At 36.4% G+C, this 18,817-nt stretch overlaps 1 protein-coding gene and 1 long non-coding RNA gene across 3 annotated transcripts in view; both read left to right on the forward strand.

Annotated features, from left to right (window-relative positions):
* The first annotated feature begins 5,233 nt into the window (after positions 1-5,233).
* LOC115918477 lies at positions 5,234-9,201 on the forward strand. 2 transcript variants are annotated; one of them, XR_004063333.1, is made up of 4 exons: positions 5,234-5,636; positions 6,276-6,389; positions 8,006-8,187; positions 9,172-9,201. It is a non-coding gene; the product is annotated as an uncharacterized LOC115918477 (long non-coding RNA). The 2 variants fall into 2 exon arrangements; XR_004063334.1 differs by lacking the exon at positions 6,276-6,389.
* A 1-nt stretch (position 9,202) lies between these two features.
* The window catches only part of LOC752773 (phosphatidylinositol 3,4,5-trisphosphate 3-phosphatase TPTE2), a 23,579-nt gene continuing 13,964 nt past the window's right edge, over positions 9,203-18,817 (forward strand). Inside the window, exons 1-2 of the mRNA XM_030980280.1 lie at positions 9,203-9,404; positions 11,555-11,703. Of these exons, the coding sequence (XP_030836140.1) occupies positions 9,210-9,404; positions 11,555-11,703 (344 nt within the window). The 5' untranslated portion in view covers positions 9,203-9,209. The remainder of the gene's footprint in view (positions 9,405-11,554; positions 11,704-18,817) is intronic.

Raw genomic sequence — 18,817 nt, forward strand, 5'->3', positions numbered from 1 at the left:
TAATAACAGATGCATAATACAATGTAGCTAGAAAGACTCATATCTCCCTGGTAATACCTATTATTTGTTAAAATTATCGAAAAAAGCTTTTGGTTTATCATCCCTGCGTCCTTGATATATAGCTTGCTCAAGATAAGGATGGGACAACCCAAAACCTGGAAAAAAATCGCTTGACAACAATTAATCAGTTTGATAGAGCAAGTGATAAAAGCGACCCATTCAATTCAAGACACTCAGACAAAGGCAATTGGGGATTTTGTTTGGATTTTTTTTTTTTTTTTTTTTTTTTGGGGGGGGGGGGGTCAGGCAGGAACACTACAGTTGATTTGATCAGCCTCTTTGAAGCCTCTTATCTCCCCATCCCTCGTATACAAATATAAATTATAAATAACTGATAATAATTCATAGAGGTATAAACGACTCATTACAGTCATGTGTGATAATGAAGAAAAAGTTAATAGGATATTATAAATGGTGCTTGCCAGAATTAGCACAGAAACAAAGGTACAACAAGAGCTGTGTTCATTCATTTATATTCTGTGTCCTGTTTAATTTTTACTTTTTACTGCTGCGCGGCTCATTAAGAAAATTCTACAGCCTTCAGAAATACATAATACAGTTAAATACACAGTACATAATGTCTTCAAATATACTGAATGAATATTATATATCAAAGCCTTCCCCTCCCACTCCCCCTTATCGAGCAATGTGCACCAAGTAGTTATGAACTTGTCAACGAATGAATCAGTCTGGGTATACGATGTAACCAACTCTTCTCATTCTAAAGATGATCCAAAAGGCTCTCCCTCGTCTTCTTACATTATTAATTTCATCATCACCTTTCTCCGCCGCTTTAACGCGTTAACCAATACTCTTGACACAAATAGCAAACCTCAGTGTGCACCTCGAACTAGGGCATATGAATATGGCATCACCAAGTAAAAGTGGGGTTCACAGGTTCACAATAATTAGCTTGAATTTTTTGCCCTCCCCTCCGATTATATCTCATATTTCAAAATTCGAAATATGGTATTTTTTTAAAATCCTACGCGTAATCAGCATAGAGTCTATCTATCAAATTAGAAATCACCAGAAAAGATCAGCCGATCCCTATTTTTCCCAGTCCAATCCCGTCTCATCTCCGATTCCTCGCTCAAAGATAAAGACTTCATCCCTATATTTTCTCTTTCAACATCACTATTCCCAATATAAATGGAGGGAGGGTCGTAGATAGATGAGCGATACCGAAAGTCCGGCCCTTCCATGACTGTATAAAAGAATAATCCTATTATGTCTTCGTCATCATCACATCACCGTTCTCGATGTAAAAGGGAAACGAACAGATGACTGAACGCGACTTCCCAATCATCCCCGATCCCTTTCCTAAGATATGAATGTCTCCTCACCACTTTCATCATCACCATTCTCACTACCGTGTAAACCATCACTCCACTCCAGGGCAAGTGAGACCGCATCCCCTAGCCGGAGCCTGTCTCTCCCCCATCAAACCATCTTCCATTCCCAGGGGCCTCATCCATCTATAATATTCTCCGCAGTATTAAAGATGCAAGTAACGATGACAGTGAAAATGTGACTCTTGAGAATGATACGCTTTTTTAATAGTGATGGTATTATCCTGCTATTTCTCTCAAGATCTCTTGCACTGAAGAGAATGCCGTCGCCTCATAACAGAGGCGCTTCATGGCCATTGGCAGATCCAGGATTTTCTTGTGGGGAGGGGCACGAGTCAAAAAAATCTTTTTTAAAGCAGGCAATAGGGGTATGACAGTTTTAGGAACGCCTTTTTTAATCTAAAAAGTACCTTCCAAGCTTAAAACAACAAACGAAAAAACAATGTTTGCCGCCTTTGCCGGAGGCACATTCTTTGTGATGTGAACTTAATTTAGGCATCCCACATTTTTGAAGATAAGTGTACTAACTGTAGATGGTAATAGTCTAGAAAACCCATAAATGGTATGGTCGGGGGGATAGGGTGTTTTATAAAGCATTAGAATTGAACTTAAAAAATAATTTTCAATTTGAATCAATTTCATTTGATAAAATACCGCCCTGGATTTTTTTCTTTTCCTCAATCTCTCATTACCTGCTGCCACTGAGCCGAAGATGGCGTGATCCACGAATGTGTATGTCTACGCATTCAGGATAACGCTATCTTCGGCTGGAGGCAGATATTTGATATAGGGCACTCGTCTCTCTCTCTCTCTCTCTCTCTCTCTCTATATATATATATATATTTTTTTGGGGGGGAGGGGGTAGAGATCAGTGTTTAAGAGTGATTTTAGTGACTGCAATTAAATTAAAATCAGCCAGGTTTACAGGATGAAAGCAATTGTATATTCTTAAAAAAGTAGATGGGATGAATGGCGGTTACTTTCTTTCAAAAAAATTAAGTGTTTTTTTATCGGTTACCTTGTCACTCCTTGTAAAACGTAGGAATCGGTTGTTACGACCACCCTACCTCTACTCCAACCCTACCTCTACTACCACCCTACCTCTACTACCACCCTACCTCTACTCCAACCCTACCTCTACTACCACCCTCCCTCTACTCCAACCCTACCTCTACTACCACCCTACCTCTATTACCACCCTACCTCTACTCCAACCCTACCTCTACTCCAACCCTACCTCTACTACCACCCTCCCTCTACTCCAACCCTACCTCTACTACCACCCTACCTCTACTACCACCTACCTCTACTACCACCCTACCTCTACTACCACCCTACGTCTACTACCACCCTACTCCAACCCCACCTCTACTACCACCCTACATCTACTCCAACCCCACCTCTACTACCACCCTACCTCTACTCCAACCCTACCTCTACTACCACCCTACCTCTACTACCACCTACCTCTACTACCACCCTACCTCTACTACCACCCTCCCTCTACTCCAACCCTACCTCTACTCCAACCCTACCTCTACTACCACCCTACCTCTACTCCAACCCTACCTCTACTACCACCCTACATCTACTCCAACCCTACCTCTACTACCACCCTACATCTACTCCAACCCTACCTCTACTACCACCCTACCTCTACTACCACCCTACCTCTACTACCACCCTACCTCTACTACCACCTACCTCTACTACCACCCTACCTCTACTACCACCCTCCCTCTACTCCAACCCTACCTCTACTCCAACCCTACCTCTACTACCACCCTCCCTCTACTCCAACCCTACCTCTACTACCACCCTACATCTACTCCAACCCTACCTCTACTACCACCCTACATCTACTCCAACCCTACCTCTACTACCACCCTACCTCTACTACCACCCTACCTCTACTACCACCCTACCTCTACTCCAACCCTACCTCTACTACCACCCTACATCTACTCCAACCCCACCTCTACTACCACCCTACCTCTACTACCACCCTACCTCTACTCCAACCCTACCTCTACTACCACCCTCCCTCTACTCCAACCCTACCTCTACTACCACCCTACCTCTACTACCACCCTACCTCTACTCCAACCCTACCTCTACTACCACCCTACCTCTACTACCACCCTATCTCTACTCCAACCCTACCTCTACTACCACCCTACCTCTACTACCACCCTACCTCTACTACCACCCTACCTCTACTACCACCCTACCTCTACTACCACCCTACCAGGGCTCAAATTATTTTTTTTGTCCACGGGGGCTCTTCCCCTAAAAAAGAGCCCCCGTGAGCCTTCTCACGGGGGCTCTTTTAGTACTGACGGGGGCTCTTTTTTATACAAATATCCATTGAATTGGTACCTATGATACTCCTCAATTATTTGCTATTTCATCATTATCATTTCAATCAGCATTTTCCCTCTTACAAATTTACAAGCTACATAGCTGTTACTGGCCTGTGTATATAATATATACGCATACAACACTGATCTTTATGATGTCTTTAACGTGACATATCTTCTTCTCCCCTTGCAAACGAGAAAGAAAACAAGGTCATTAAAAGGGATTAAGCGACAAATAATGATTGTGATTCAAATTGATGCGAATATTTGTTTGAATAAGCACTGCTATTCACCCGAATCTTCTTTGTAAAAACAACTTTTACAAATCTCAGCCATGCTTACTGAGTTGAGACGTTCCATTCAATGTAAAATACTCATTAAAGAATACACTTCTCCTAATCTGAAAGTGATCTTACAACACAGTGGCAGATTTGCATGGCTAAGATTTGTAAAAGTCGTAGAAGAATGAAAACAAAGAATAACATAAGGCAACATAGAAAGAGAAAATGATAGAAGAATGAAAACAAAGAATAACATAAGGAAACATAGAAAGAGAAAATAATAGAAAAATGAAAACAAAGAATAACATTAGGCAACATAGAAAGAGAAATGATAGAAGGATGAAAACAAATAATAACGTAAGGAAACATAGAAAGAGAAAATGATAGAAGAATGAAAACAAATAATAACATAAGGCAACATAGAAAGAGAAAATGATAGAAGGATGAAAACAAAGAATAACATAAGGCAACATAGAAAGAGAAAATGATAGAAGAATGAAAACAAAGAATAACATAAGGAAACATAGAAAGAGAAAATGATAGAAGAATGAAAACAAATAATAACATAAGGCAACATAGAAAGAGAAAATGATAGAAGAATGAAAACAAATAATAACATAAGGCAACATAGAAAGAGAAAATGATAGAAGGATGAAAACAAATAATAACATAAGGAAACATAGTAAGAGAAAATGATAGAAGGAGAAAAACAAAGAATAACAAGAAAGATAAAAACGAGGAGAAACGTTACGGTAAAAACGGGTCCCATGACTTCGCTACGCCGTCCCTAGAAATCTGAATAGTTTACAAATGAGAACTGGGGCCTTGCGTGAGGACCGTCGCAGTCGAATAAACTCTCTGTCCTGCCGTCCCCTTTCCTGTCCGCGGACCGCGGCTATCATTTGCCAAAAGTTTGGTGACACGCCCAGTGCTAGTCTGCCACGCCTCTTTTGAGATCAATAAACCGGGCGGTTTTACTCACAGTCTCACATGGTTTACTTTGAGCAGATAATTGACAGGCGTTTATCCACTTACCAAACAGTTCTAAACAAAGCTAAATAGACCTATATCGAAACTTTATTATTTGCATCATTGTCTTCCTGTCTTATGGACAAAATCAACTATAATTCTCCCATGCTGCACACCCACTATGATCTTCCCCATTTCCAGGTATTCCACCCATGGGTCTGCAGAATAAGACTAATTAAAACAGTTGAGAACATGCAGTGCCAGTGCAGCTGTGCAGTGATGATGATGATGATCTTGCACCATATACCAGCTCTGTGCTAGTGATCCCGAAGATCATATGACGATTTGGAGACAGAAAAAGTACGACAATTAAGTAAGTTAACGCGGATGACTTCCTGATGCAGGCCTATTCAGTTAAATGATGCACTATGGACGTATCATGTCTTGCTCTAACACGTTTGAACCTACCATAAGAAGTGCTTAGTTGGAGTTTAAGGAGTTTTGTGCTGATCAGCAGAGGGTTTACTACCGCTAGCTTGTTTATAGATCATCACCCCATTGTGCGGGGAATCTATGGAATCTATGGAATCATCGGACGGGAGACGAGAGCAGAGGTATAGGCCTAGGGCAATGAATATGGAGACGGGGCAGGCACATCGAGGCGAGAAATCTCTTGCTAAAGGGGTATTATTATTAGTCTTAAGCTTGGAATGCTGGAAAATATTGTAAATGGCATGGAGGTTATTTCACCTCCTCATAATTATTATCACTCAATGGCTTGACAACAGCAGATGATCATGGTCTGTTTATTCAACTAATCAAGGTCTCATATTACGTTACGGTACCGTGATCACGTCTGGCGTCCTTTCCATTTCTCTCAGTATCATGTCAGTTGTTGCTATGTCCTTGATCTTGTGAAATTATGTCCTTTACAAACTCCCCCCCCCCCCCCCCACTCGGTGTTCTTTAGGGTATGCAGACATGCGTGTTCCCAGCACGTACCTCCCCCCCCCCCCCCCCTTTTCAGCATAAGTCTGGTGTGTAAAGTCAATACGGGCAGATCTTTTTCTTTGTTACGAGCCAGAGATTTGGGGAACACGCATGTGGTCCCTCCGTTCCCGGAATGGGGGGGGGGGGGGTCCGGGAACAAACTGCTGCTACCAATTTTAACAAAAGTTTATATGAAAGCAAGTTTTTTTTAATTTTGTAAGGATTTTAATTTGTTTCATTATTATTTTTTTTTTAATTTTCAGAGTTGCGGTTGTTCTTCCATTCTCACTTGACCTGTAGTAAAGCTTCATTATAAATGTGAACATAGATGCAATGGCAGAGAGCAAAATCTTTTCTCATCCCCGGTTCTAATCATGGTTAGTATAGTAATCCTCCAGATTTATTATTTGAAAAAAACTACTAGTAATATATGAGTGCATAAATCTCTCCTTTGTCTGTTCGGTTGTGTGGAGGTGCATGTCACGGCCTTGTGGTTCATTCACTTGACCCTCAATCCAAGGATGGATGGTTTCGTTGTAACCATCCAACAGCCCAGCACTATAAGTTTTATTGGCAAGAAATCAATCCACTTTACTCCTGACCCCGGCCCCCCCCCCCCACTCAGCAATATTTAGGGTACGCATATATGCATGTTCCCTCCTTTTGAAAACACCCCCCTAAGTCCAGGGTGTAAAGTCAATACGGGCCAGATTTTTGTGTACTACGAGCCGGACTTTGATGTGTGAAAAAGTACCCCTTTTTTTTGGTAACACGCATGGTATCCCTCCGTTTACGGAGTGAGGGGGCCGGGCTCCTGACCAGGTATAAATGGTAATCCGATATCAAGAGCACTATGTATTTGGCTGCTCTGCTTTGAACCCAGCACTATATCACCCTTTGGTGGTGGTGGTGGTGGTGGTGGTGGTTATTTTACCTGACTGCTAAGAAAGCATAAATGCTTGTAAGTATTGGCAAGACTGTATGTTAATCCAAATTTGCCACTCTCCACCCAGGTGTGTAAATGAGTTTCTGGTGATACCAGGGTAATAATAATTCCAGGGCCCACTAAAGGAGCAGATGTAGCTGTAAAGACCCAATTATTATTCATATTTTTGTTATTTACCGGGTAGCTTGTTAGCATTCAAGCAGATTCAAGTAAAGTAAAGCTCGTCTCCAGGCTGCACTAAGCTTTCATCCCTCTTCATATTCTTTGCCTCTGCTACTCATTCCTGTGTGAGTCTGCAGATCAGGAAAATGGTATCCTGTTTTTGTTGGATTGCAGTAGCTGACAAACCCACATCTTCGGGAAATCCTTAATTGTTGATTATTTTGGCACAACCCAAGAAATTTTGTTATTAGTCTTAGTCTCAACTACAGGCCGGGGCTGTTATCTTTTTTCGAGCAAATTTACCTTCCTTCTAATTTCAGTTACTAGCTCATGATTTATGTAGGTCTCCCTTGTTTAAAATATGCTTCTATCTCAAACTCCTAAAGAAGACATTATATGTAGCAACATGATGACCCATCTATTAGGATTCTTTTCAAAGGTATGGAATTGAATCTTCCTTGGATTCTTCAACAAAGTGAATAAAAATTGCTGAAAAAGAAGAGAAATTCACCTTTAATATAGTTGAGTCTTAACATCAGGATATAAATTTACTATAAAGAAAAGCATGAAGAAATGAATCAGTGAAAGTTGAGGATAATTTAACCAGGAAAAAAAAAGGTTTGAATCATTGTAGTTGTGGGTAAATGAACAAGCCAGTATCTGAATATAGTTATGATTTCATATATTCTTGTTTTGTTTGTTAAGGTATCAGTCATGAAAAACACCTCCAATAAATTGTATCACATTATTGTAAACTTGATGTCTTAAAAATGACTATCTATGGCAATTGATCTTAGATGCTGAACTGAATTCATGTTAAAATAAATACACAAGTTCCATAGTACGTATGTATAAATGTTGCGAATGAAGGCTATTCCGGTTTAGTTACTTTAACAGACAAAATCCAGGAAGTGAAAGAGCAGCCTCTACTGTTTGGATGGAACCAGTTTGATGCTGTGGGATCAGGGTTATAGACCGGGGGAGTATCAAGGACTTATATGTCCTTATACACTTCTGGATTTGATTTACACCTGGCTGTACAAGTATGGTGATCTGAGAAGTATGAGGTAAGTCATTAATGTGTTTTAAGTGTTCTTTTTTCGTACAGTATTAGTTTCAAAAAGTCTATTAATAATTGAGTTATTGATTTGTTAAGGATACTTTGTGTTTACTGGTACTTAATTTTTAGTAGAATTGAAGATGTTCAAAGTGTAATTGAATCTATGGTGATGTGCTGGAAATTGTCATTGTTTTGTCAAAGAGAAATTCCCCTTCTTCTATTTCCTGGGTTGCATACATGGGTATGCTCTGTTAGTGGTGGCGATGGTGAGTTGAGGGGGGGGGGGTAATATCCTAACAATCTTACAGCCTAGAAGTTTAATCATAACTCTGATATGTTAAAGAGTGAGTGTTCTAAACATTTTACTGTAGATCTCTACTTGCCTGCAAAGTAGCACAGAGTATATTCTAGTTAAGATAAAGCCACATATGAAGATTTCTCTTGAAGTGACTGTCTTTCTCTCTCCCTTGTTTTTATAAAAATTGTAATTGTTTAGATTTAATAACTGTATATTGTTAAACTACCTCCTAACTCAGGAAACATTATATATTCTGAGGGAAACAAATAGTAACTATTGTATTGCCTTGTAGTTAAGGCTTTAATGTTGCTTATTTTTATATGTGCACTAGCTGTCTTTCAGAATATACAGAAAATGCTTTTCACTATACCAGAGTTACCATCAGACATATTGAATGATATGAATGCTTTGTACATATGTACATGTAGGAGTATTAAAACTTGAATCATTGTATGATGACTTAATCTATTGAACAAACCATGGTATCTGGTTTTGCAGACCTGTCCGTTATCACAGGGAGTAGAATTGCCATGTAGACAGTCCCTAAAGGTGCAATCTGTTAAATCCTTTGTCCCCCTTGTTCATGCCATGTTTATAATTAGTGCCTTCCTTGAGCAATGCCTCAGTTGTTTGTCGCTGGAGAGACTCCATACAGAGAGAGATAATTAGATTGTTTCTTTGCCTGCTGTACAGCATACTTCATGAAGCCTGAAGCAGCTATACCTACAAACATGAGCAAATACACTCAGTTCTACAACAACAATGATGTCGATGATGATGAGGAGTGCGACCTCGGAATGCATGGGAGCGCCGTACTCATCCCTGAGGAGACAAACATTAATATCAATGGCTTTGAGAATCCTCAATTTGAAGATCTCCACCAGACAGAGAATCACTCATCTGTACATGAACACAGCAATGGAAAGGTAAATATGCAAATTATAAGGTGGAAAAACTAATGCTGACAAGTACCTTCAATATGTAAGCCAATTTGTTGTCGATGGTTTTGTAAATGGATTTAGAATTATAGACTGCTCCAGTGGGGACATAAAACACTATGGTATTTCTGAGTATATATGTATTGTTATGATTTGTTTTATTATATAAATCCATGGCGTAATCTTGAAAATACTAATAATTTGACATTTTAAAAGAAAGAGGAAAGAAGGCTTTGCTTTATCTGTTTACAAGTTGCAATTTATATATTTCAATTAAATTGAATATAGATAACTTCATGGAAATTGGAAATTGCTTAAAAAAGAGATATTTTTAAGTTACTCTCTTCCCCAAAGACCCATTAATTTTTGCTAAATAATGAAAATGATTGGATTTATATAGAACCTATTCCAAAGGGTACAACATGCTGAATTGTATTTGGTTACTTTTATCTGTTTGGAATTAAGGCTGTTCTTAGATATAACATTGGTTAAATGACCCTTTATTAAGTTTTTGTCATTTCTTGTTATAAAGTGATATTTAGAGATAGCATTAGCTTTGCGGTACACCTAATTAATAAAGTTTAATTAAAGTAACAATAAAAAACAGAGTGATCCTCAAGTCGATGATTTGATATGACAACATGTTGTCAGCAACCTATATCTGAGACATCCTGCTCATTTCAGTCCTTTCTCGTTGCACTTTTGAAAGATTTTGATCCCTAAGTCTGATCGAATGTCATGAACTTCACCCCACACTCGATGAATCTATCAAAACCACATATTCTATTCTAAAGCTCGTCCAAGCTACAACGCTAACACGTATGCTCTCAATGTAGTGTATTGCTTTAGGCAGTCATTTCTGGCTGGACGTACACTGGAATGTACAACCCATGTATAGTTTTGTGTAGTATTTCTTCCTTATAATCCATGCATGCTGGCGTAGTCATTAAGTGCTGTCTTCGTAAAACGTTTCCTTCAGCTTCTATCTGACTAGTAAAATGCTCCTGGCAAGTATATTCTGTTGTGTATTATCCATTCTGAAATTTTGTTTTGAGAGGTTTGTAAAAGAAACCAAAACTATTAATACCATGGTTGAAAAGAATTATTTTAACTCTTATTGAAATAAGTTGCGAAATTATGGGAGTAAACCTCTCAAATTTTTAAGTGTTAACTTTTGGAAATGTTTTCTTGTTAGACAATTATTCTTTTTCTTCCTCTTTTCATTGTCGTTGTTGCTCTTAGCTTCATTTTGAGAGTTTTACTGATGAATTCATTCCATGTTAGTTGAACCTTAAGACCATCACTTCCTTATTCTTTGTTGATTTGCAAAGAAAAATGCAATAATAATGATTTTAAAAAGATGTGAGTATATATTTTGGTATAATAGTACATTTTGTACTCAAACTCAGTATATTTGCTTTTGTCTCTAGCCCTTCATTACTCGTAACTCTTTAGAGAATTCTTGTCATTTATTGGTGTAATTAGTAATGCACTCTGACCAGTGTTTCTTTAATCTCAAGTTAAGTTTTATTGATTTTTTGATTAGGTTTGTTTATCTTCTAACTAAAAGTGATCTTTGTATTCCCTCACTACTAGGCATACCCTCTACTTTAGAAATTCAAAGCTTTTAATAGAATAATGTTATGATATAGCCATTGACTCTGACTTCATTGACATTTGAATAAAACTCAGGCTATATTTAGATACAAGTAATGTTTTTAGATTGTATACTACATGTAATTATCCCACAGGTTTGGTAGTACATTATGGGAGGGGACGGGGTAGGCTAGGGGTAAAAATAACATTATACATGTCAATCATATCCTGGTTATACAAATTACATTCTCTCACCCCTCTTTTGGATAGCATGTTGTACTGTCACTTTTCATAGAATTTTAAATTTTAATATTTGTGCTAAGTGTCTGTAAATAATTAATCATAAATGTAGGTATTTAAATATGTCCAGACCTCCCCAACCTGAGATACTCTACCATCCAATATAGTTGATTGTTTTAGTATGTATTTCTCTGGATTGTTTCTAAAGTAGACTCAAAAAATCGTCTTTAAAAAGTTTTTAGGTCACACTATTTAGCTACATGTATGTATGAAGTCGTTTTTAAAAATATATTTCTGCACAGAATTCTGATGGATCTCCGATGGAAGTGGCTGGAGAGGAGACTAGATGTAAGATGCCGTCTGATGAGTTCAAAGTACCAATAGTAGATACCACGGGGAGTGTACAGGTCCTCAACAATGGCAACAAACAAATACCTCTAACTAATCTAGCGTAAGTATTATTGATAAGCTTAATGTCATAATATAAGAAAGATTGATAAACCATGAGTCTAGTCTTGTTAAATTGTCTGTAATCTACCATTAGTGATGCATATTTAAACAAATTAAAGTGATGTCATACTTCTGATCACAAATAGCTTGCAGTTACTTACCTTTATACCATAAGTGAATAATCCACCATACATATAGAAAATAATCGTTGCATTGAAACAAATTATGATTAAGCATTTATCTTACTGAAAACTCTGGGCTAGCAAAAGATTAAAACTGATTCAAATCACTTATTTTGGGGCAAAAGAATCAGTAATTCAGATTTTTTTCATCAGTTTGATTTTGATAACTGAATTCAAATTTCCAGCCCTGCTAGAAATTGGGAAGCAGTTTAAATTAGACTGGAACTATCTATTATCAGTTATTATAATAAAGGGAAAGATATTTTTTGAAGATCAAATTGAGCTGAAGAGTAAACAAGATAGCTACCATAGAATCAAAGTGTTAGACCAAAATGTGCATCAAGATGAAATATGACAAAAGGATATTTTCTTTACTGCATTGCGGGGCAACCGTAATGCTGAGCAAAAGAAACAGAGGATTCAGTTGTCATCAACTTAAAGTGACTCGGTAACATTGTTGAAGGTTGATGAAAAAACTGTGTAATTTTTATACAGTAGGCTTGCATTGCACCATGTGAGAGAGAGGGAGGATTGAGGAGTCCTGAAAACGACTCTCGGTAATCTTTCTTGAGGGTTTGTAGTCCTGCAAAGGACTGTGTAATTTTTGTATGAAATGTTACTTATTATATTCCCCCTACTGTACTTACCCTCTAAAAGGCAAAAAACCCTGAGAAAATTCTCAAACCACAAAGATATTTATAGTTTTCTTTGTAGGCGTCACTGTGCAACACCCTCTCACAGTGATTAACAGTAAATATTCCCAACCATTTTTGAATTTTCCCAACCTTTTTCCCTAAGACACACGACAGACTTTTAAGAATCTGTCAACACTTAAATGTCTGGAATAGTAAATAAGCCAATTATTCATTGCTTTTTGACGATTTACATTCACCTAAAATGTAATTAAATTGTTATAATATAGTTGGGAGAATTAAGGAATCAATTAGGTCAGCTTTTCCCGATTTGTAACTGTCAGTTTTCACTCAAACTTTCAGATTATCTTTATTTGTACATCTAGCTTTGAAGTCACTACCTTCGCACCATTTTCTCTCATCTGAGCAATGTTACAAAGTAGAGTTATACAAAGTCCCTTTAATGTGTTTAAATTTGTTGGCAATTTTTGAAGGAAAAGAATTATGATGTTGGATTGAATCAGTGAAGGATACTTACCTAACAGATGAAGTTGTTTTCATGCTTAAAACCTGCTGTACAACAGAGCACCAGAGAGAGAGAGAGAGAGGGGGGGTGAGGGACACACACACACACACAGACAGACAGACAGACAGAGAGAGAGAGAGAGAGACAGACAGACAGACAGAGACAGGCAGACAGACAGAGACAGACAGATTGACAGAGAGAGAGAGAGAGATTCGGAACTGATATATCTAGACTTTCTTTTTGAAAGTCATTAAAAATTTTGTTTAAAAATAAGGATCAGTTCCAAATTAAAAGATAATCTATATGTTTAAATTTATAAATTAGTTGACACTCTTCATGGTTGATATGCAGAACTGATATCTAGAATACTAGGAATTTTATTTAAAAGTAAGTATTAGTTCTTGATTAAAAGAAATAGTTGTGACCTATATAGGAGTATGATCTTTGAATACTAATATCTTGATCATTGCTGCAATATACTAAATGCGTATCCTGGATCTACATAATTATGTTCTCTGCACATGCATTGTAGAGCGGTAGACCTGACTCTCTTTCCTACTCCGCTATTCATCATTCAATGCTTGCCCTTCGCCATGTGAGTCATGATGTTGAAAACAGCTGTAAGCAATGTGGAGGAAGATCACTTAAGCTAAGAATTTAGCGAGTGCTTTGTATGTTATGTGTGATTCGCTGATATCTGCTTCAATTGCAAAACATCAGTCATCAGTAACCATGGGCCTCACATTCTGATTATCAACTTTTATTTTCCCATTTGTCTTAAATCCAAGTCTAATTCTTTTATAAGGATCTTTATTATTGCACAAAGTCAAGGGATATTTAATACCATTCACTAAAGGTATTACTCACAGTAAAATGGCAATCTTATTCAAGCACAGGTGCTAGTCCCTTCACACAATTTTCCTTCAAATTAAACCAACAAATGAGAAGATTTAAACCCTGTTTTTTTCTTCATTCATGGCATGTAATAATAAGTCTGATCAGGAGTATAAGAAGTAGTGGGTTTACAGTGAAGTTGTTTGAAGTGCTGTATTTCTTATTTGCAAATCCAAGAACTTTCTAGAGCCAAATTATTTGGCATCAAAACCCACCATTCATGTTTGAACAAATTAATAGTTACTTGAGTCATGTTCAAATGATAACATTTGGGGACTTGATAATGCCATTTACATTTATAAAACTGCGATTGATAACTTGAGTCAGAATCTATTTTCATATGCACAGTCATCTATTATTTTTTAATTATCCAAGATTCCCCACTCTCTTGCTCTTTCTAATTTGGTAAATGAAAAATAATGCGATGAAGAAAGTACATAAACGTCCAGAGCGGAAACACAGTTTGAATGGGGAACTTCCTGAAACTTTTTGAAGAAAGCTTGCCATCAACAATATGCAGCTACTGATATGCAGCTACTGATATACATTGTAAAAGAGAAAGTGTATAATCTTCCTCGAAGGAATCAAAATACCTCCAGTCAGGAAGAGGATTATTTCCTTTCAGAAATCAAGCCACAATATTTTCGAGATATTACATCTGCATGTTTCCCACAGTCAGAGCAGTGTTTATACATACATTACTAGGGATAGTTGAGTTTTGTTGCAGAGGGTGCTACACAAAATAATTTTTTTGTGAGATAATAAAAAAAACTGAGTGTCAAAAGAACATACAATTTAAATGACAAAATCATCTTTGTTTGATCAAAATCGGTTCAGAGACGGCTGAAATATCCATAAATATAATGATTTCTAATATTTGTGTACCACCACAAATATTCAATGATTTGAAAAAGCCGTTGAAAAAACGAAAGAGCGCCTTTTACGTTGTATTTTAGCCAATGCCGAAGTTGGATTTTTTTGTGTTGGTTATATTACGCACAATTAATTAACGGTCACCATATTTTTTTGAAAGTGGAGCTGACTGAATTGGTATGATCGTATTGGTTAAATTTTATACATTTTGGGGTCTAAAATTACCTTCATGGCAATTTTAGGTCCCAAAAGGTCACTAGAAATGTCATATACCGGTATAATAATAAGAGCAATAAGCATGCACTTTGAAGGCATTTGCGGTCTGAAAACAGAACTCGACTATCCCTTTAAGCAAGAAGGCTGAAATAATGAAATACCACAATCCACCGAGGCATATTACTTTGAGAGCACTTTGACTCAGTATTTTAATCAACTTGCCACATCATTTCCTTGAGGTAACTGAGCAGAATAAAAATAGAACGAGAATGTATTAAAAAAAGCATTATCATTTTGTTTTGTCTTTATGATAAATGCTAATTTAAAAATACAGATGCAACAGAATACCATAGCAAAATGATTTTTTTCAGAGTGAAATACCCAAAATAAAAGAGTTTTTCAAATTCTTTCTGTCTTTTTTCAATTTTTTTGACAAAATTATCTCTTGTTTTTAACACTTACATGTAGCTTGAAATCCATTGCTCAAATGATTAAAAATTACATTAGAATCAATACTTTTTATGATGATAATTTCACAAAACTTTGGTAATGTTGCAAATAACATCTAGTTCAAGGGGATTTTATGTAAAATTTCACGATGGGAGTATTATTTTATTCCATCAATGTAGCATAAAAACGGTGGATAACTTTCTCCTCTGCCGATGATTTGTGTTGGATAGATTTGGATAGAGTATGTAGACTAATTGGGCTTACATCTCATTTTCAGAGTCAGAAGGGCGTTAACTCTGTGTTATAGTATATGACGCCCTTCTGGCTCCAAACAGATGACACAGAATCCACATTAATGTTGAGCTCACGATGGGAGTATTATTTTATTCCTCTTATTCTTATCTTTGACATTTCTAGTGCCCTTTTAGAACCTAAAATTGATAAGAAGGTAATTTTAGTCCCCAAAAATGTGTGTAATTTAGCCATTACGAGCATACCAATTCAGCTCCACTTTCAAAAAACATGGTGACCGTTCATTAATTATTTAATTAAAAATAACAATACATTTGCCGGCTGGTTGTGCGTAATATAAGCAGCACGAAAATGCCAACAAAAAGCCAACAAAAAGCCAACATCGCCATAGGCTGAAATACGACGTAAAAGGCGTTATTTCAAACTTTTCAACAGTTTTTTCAAATTTTTCAAAATACCTAATATTTGTGGTGGTACACAAGTATTGGAAATCGTTATATTTCAGCCGTCTCTGAATCCGATTTTGATCAAACAAAGATGATTATGTCATTAAATTAAAGTTCTTTCAAATTTGACACTTGGTTTTTCAGTATCTCCCAAAAAATTATTCTGTGTAGCGCCCTCTGCAACAGAACTCAACTATCCCTTTAACTCTGTGTCAAAGTATATGAATTAACACCCTTCTGCATGGCTCCAAACAGATGATACAGAATCCACATTAATGTTGAGCTCAATGCTCTATCTAAATTTGTTCCAAAAAAATTGAAAACCTATCTAATGTCTGAATTCCTTAGTTAAGACGTAGTGTATTTCATAATCTGATGTATTTAACATTGTTGAATTATATTTAATTATGTTAAATAACTGTTAGGTTGTATTTACCTTGTTAGGCGCCTTGAGCATCTCTTGGGGTGGATATGTGCGCATTATAAATGTTGTTATTATTATTTTTATCCATCTACTCTGATAATTGTAGATTGGGTATTAGCTTCTAGTAGTCTTCATATTCCAGACTTCTTGTATAATAGGGAAGAATTTGTCTTTCCCTTGAGTTCAGGGCCGATTTCAGTACTTGACCTAGGCATGAAGCTGCATACACATTACACTTGTATTGAATTGCAGATAACTGAATTGTGTAAATTCAGAACAGGATAATCTCAGAATTGAACTGTAAATTCAGACCACGTTAATCTCACCGATCGAGTTGGATATCTGAACGGCTGTATCATCATAGGATTGTATTACACCATATAGCTGGAACATGATATACCAATCAAGTGACACTATCATGATCATAATCATTGTTTGATCTGGATACAAACACTTGTGATATTCACTTTTATGATTGGGTTATTATACCATTTACATTAGCCATATTTAAGAATATATGTGGCACGCTGTTAGTCTGTGCATTATACTAGAAATGTCTCTATTGATATATAAATACAGATAAACTTTGATAGATACATTAGCATTAGCTTTCAATAAAGCCACACATACATAGTTATGTTAATTGCTTTTTATGATTGGATTTTTGTATCCCATAAAAATGGCAATAAGAGTATATAATATGTCGATGTTGTGGCTTGCACACTGTATAGGGGATTGTCTAATTGTGGATATTTATAGTTACAGATAAACTCTGAAATTTACAATAGCAGTACATATTTGTTCTCTTGGCGATTGGCAGTTAATGTGAGATAGATAAGACCCATTTATATTGCCATAAAACCTATTTGAAGAAAAAGAAAACATACTTTAAAAAAATGATCATTTACACTACTAGAAAAGCTCATACAAATCATAGTTCGGGTCTTCAAAAATTCTGTTTTTTAGGTGAAGTGTGAACATGCATCACTTATAGCTGCTCTGCATGCATTAGCTCCAAAGCGAGAAGAGTCACGTGACCAAAAACAATAATAATTCACTGGTGTTTTGAGGAACATTTACACTAAAAAACATAGGGGTTTGGCCATCATTTAAGAAACCACAATCCAGAGTTGGATGTGTTTTTAAATGTTTTAAGTTTCTTGTTGTGTTTAAGGGTATAGTTGCCTAGCAACTCGCAACGAAACTCCAGAAAGTGAAGAAAAGAAAAGAATGTTTTTTGCTTCAGTTGTAGTGTTAATGACCCTACTGTAAACACAGTTTTTTGGGGGACTTCCAGTCAGCCTAGATGTTGTATTAACAATACCTTCCTATTCATAAAACAAAACAATTTATTCCAGAACTGCAAATTTAGTGGGAAATAATGCAAATTAAGAAGCTAAAAGAAGTAAGAAAAAAAACAGTTACATAATTACTATTTCTGAAAATATTACAGTTTTGAGTTCCATATTTTGTTAATAATATAATGTTTTAGGCAATCAGTGATGATTAGAAAGGATGACCATTTTGGCTTATATGTGTAATTAATTTGTTTGTTAATTTGTTAACGATACCTTCCTATTCATAAAACAAAACAATTTATTCCAGAACTGCAAATTTAGTGGGAAATAATGCAAATTAAGAAGCTAAAAGAAGTAAGAAAAAAAACAGTTAGATAATTACTATTTCTGAAAATATTACAGTTTTGAGTTCCATATTTTGTTAATAATATAATGTTTTAGGCAATCAGTGATGATTAGAAAGGATGACCATTTTGGCTTATATGTGTAATTAATTTGTTTTCAAGTTGAGTAACTATAGCTAGCCTGATTTAACCATGTAGGATTCCTAAGGGTGTGTTATGATAGGTTGCTTTATGGATGAAAGGTCATCATATGGATATAAAGAGCTTTGAATCTGACCACAGGCAGCTTAGTGGTTTGTAAATCACAAAGTTTATTAAATGATACCAAAATTAGTTAGCCATAGGCCTGCTGTCCTTTTTTATTGGTTTTCACTTTCCTCAAAATGTTTATAGAGGCCTGCTCATACATTTTGTGCAAGTATATACACTTTTGTCAGAGCTGCAATGTTAGTAATTAACTATATTACATTATTACTCTACATGTATTAGTGTGATCTGTGCATAAATGAGGTTGTTTATATGTGCCCCATTTTCAGTTACAGACTAAATGCACTCTCCACGTTTTCTAGCTATGATCG

Source organism: Strongylocentrotus purpuratus, unplaced genomic scaffold (assembly GCF_000002235.5).
Source record: "Strongylocentrotus purpuratus isolate Spur 01 unplaced genomic scaffold, Spur_5.0 spur5_scaffold_11, whole genome shotgun sequence".
NCBI lineage: Eukaryota > Metazoa > Echinodermata > Echinoidea > Camarodonta > Strongylocentrotidae > Strongylocentrotus > Strongylocentrotus purpuratus.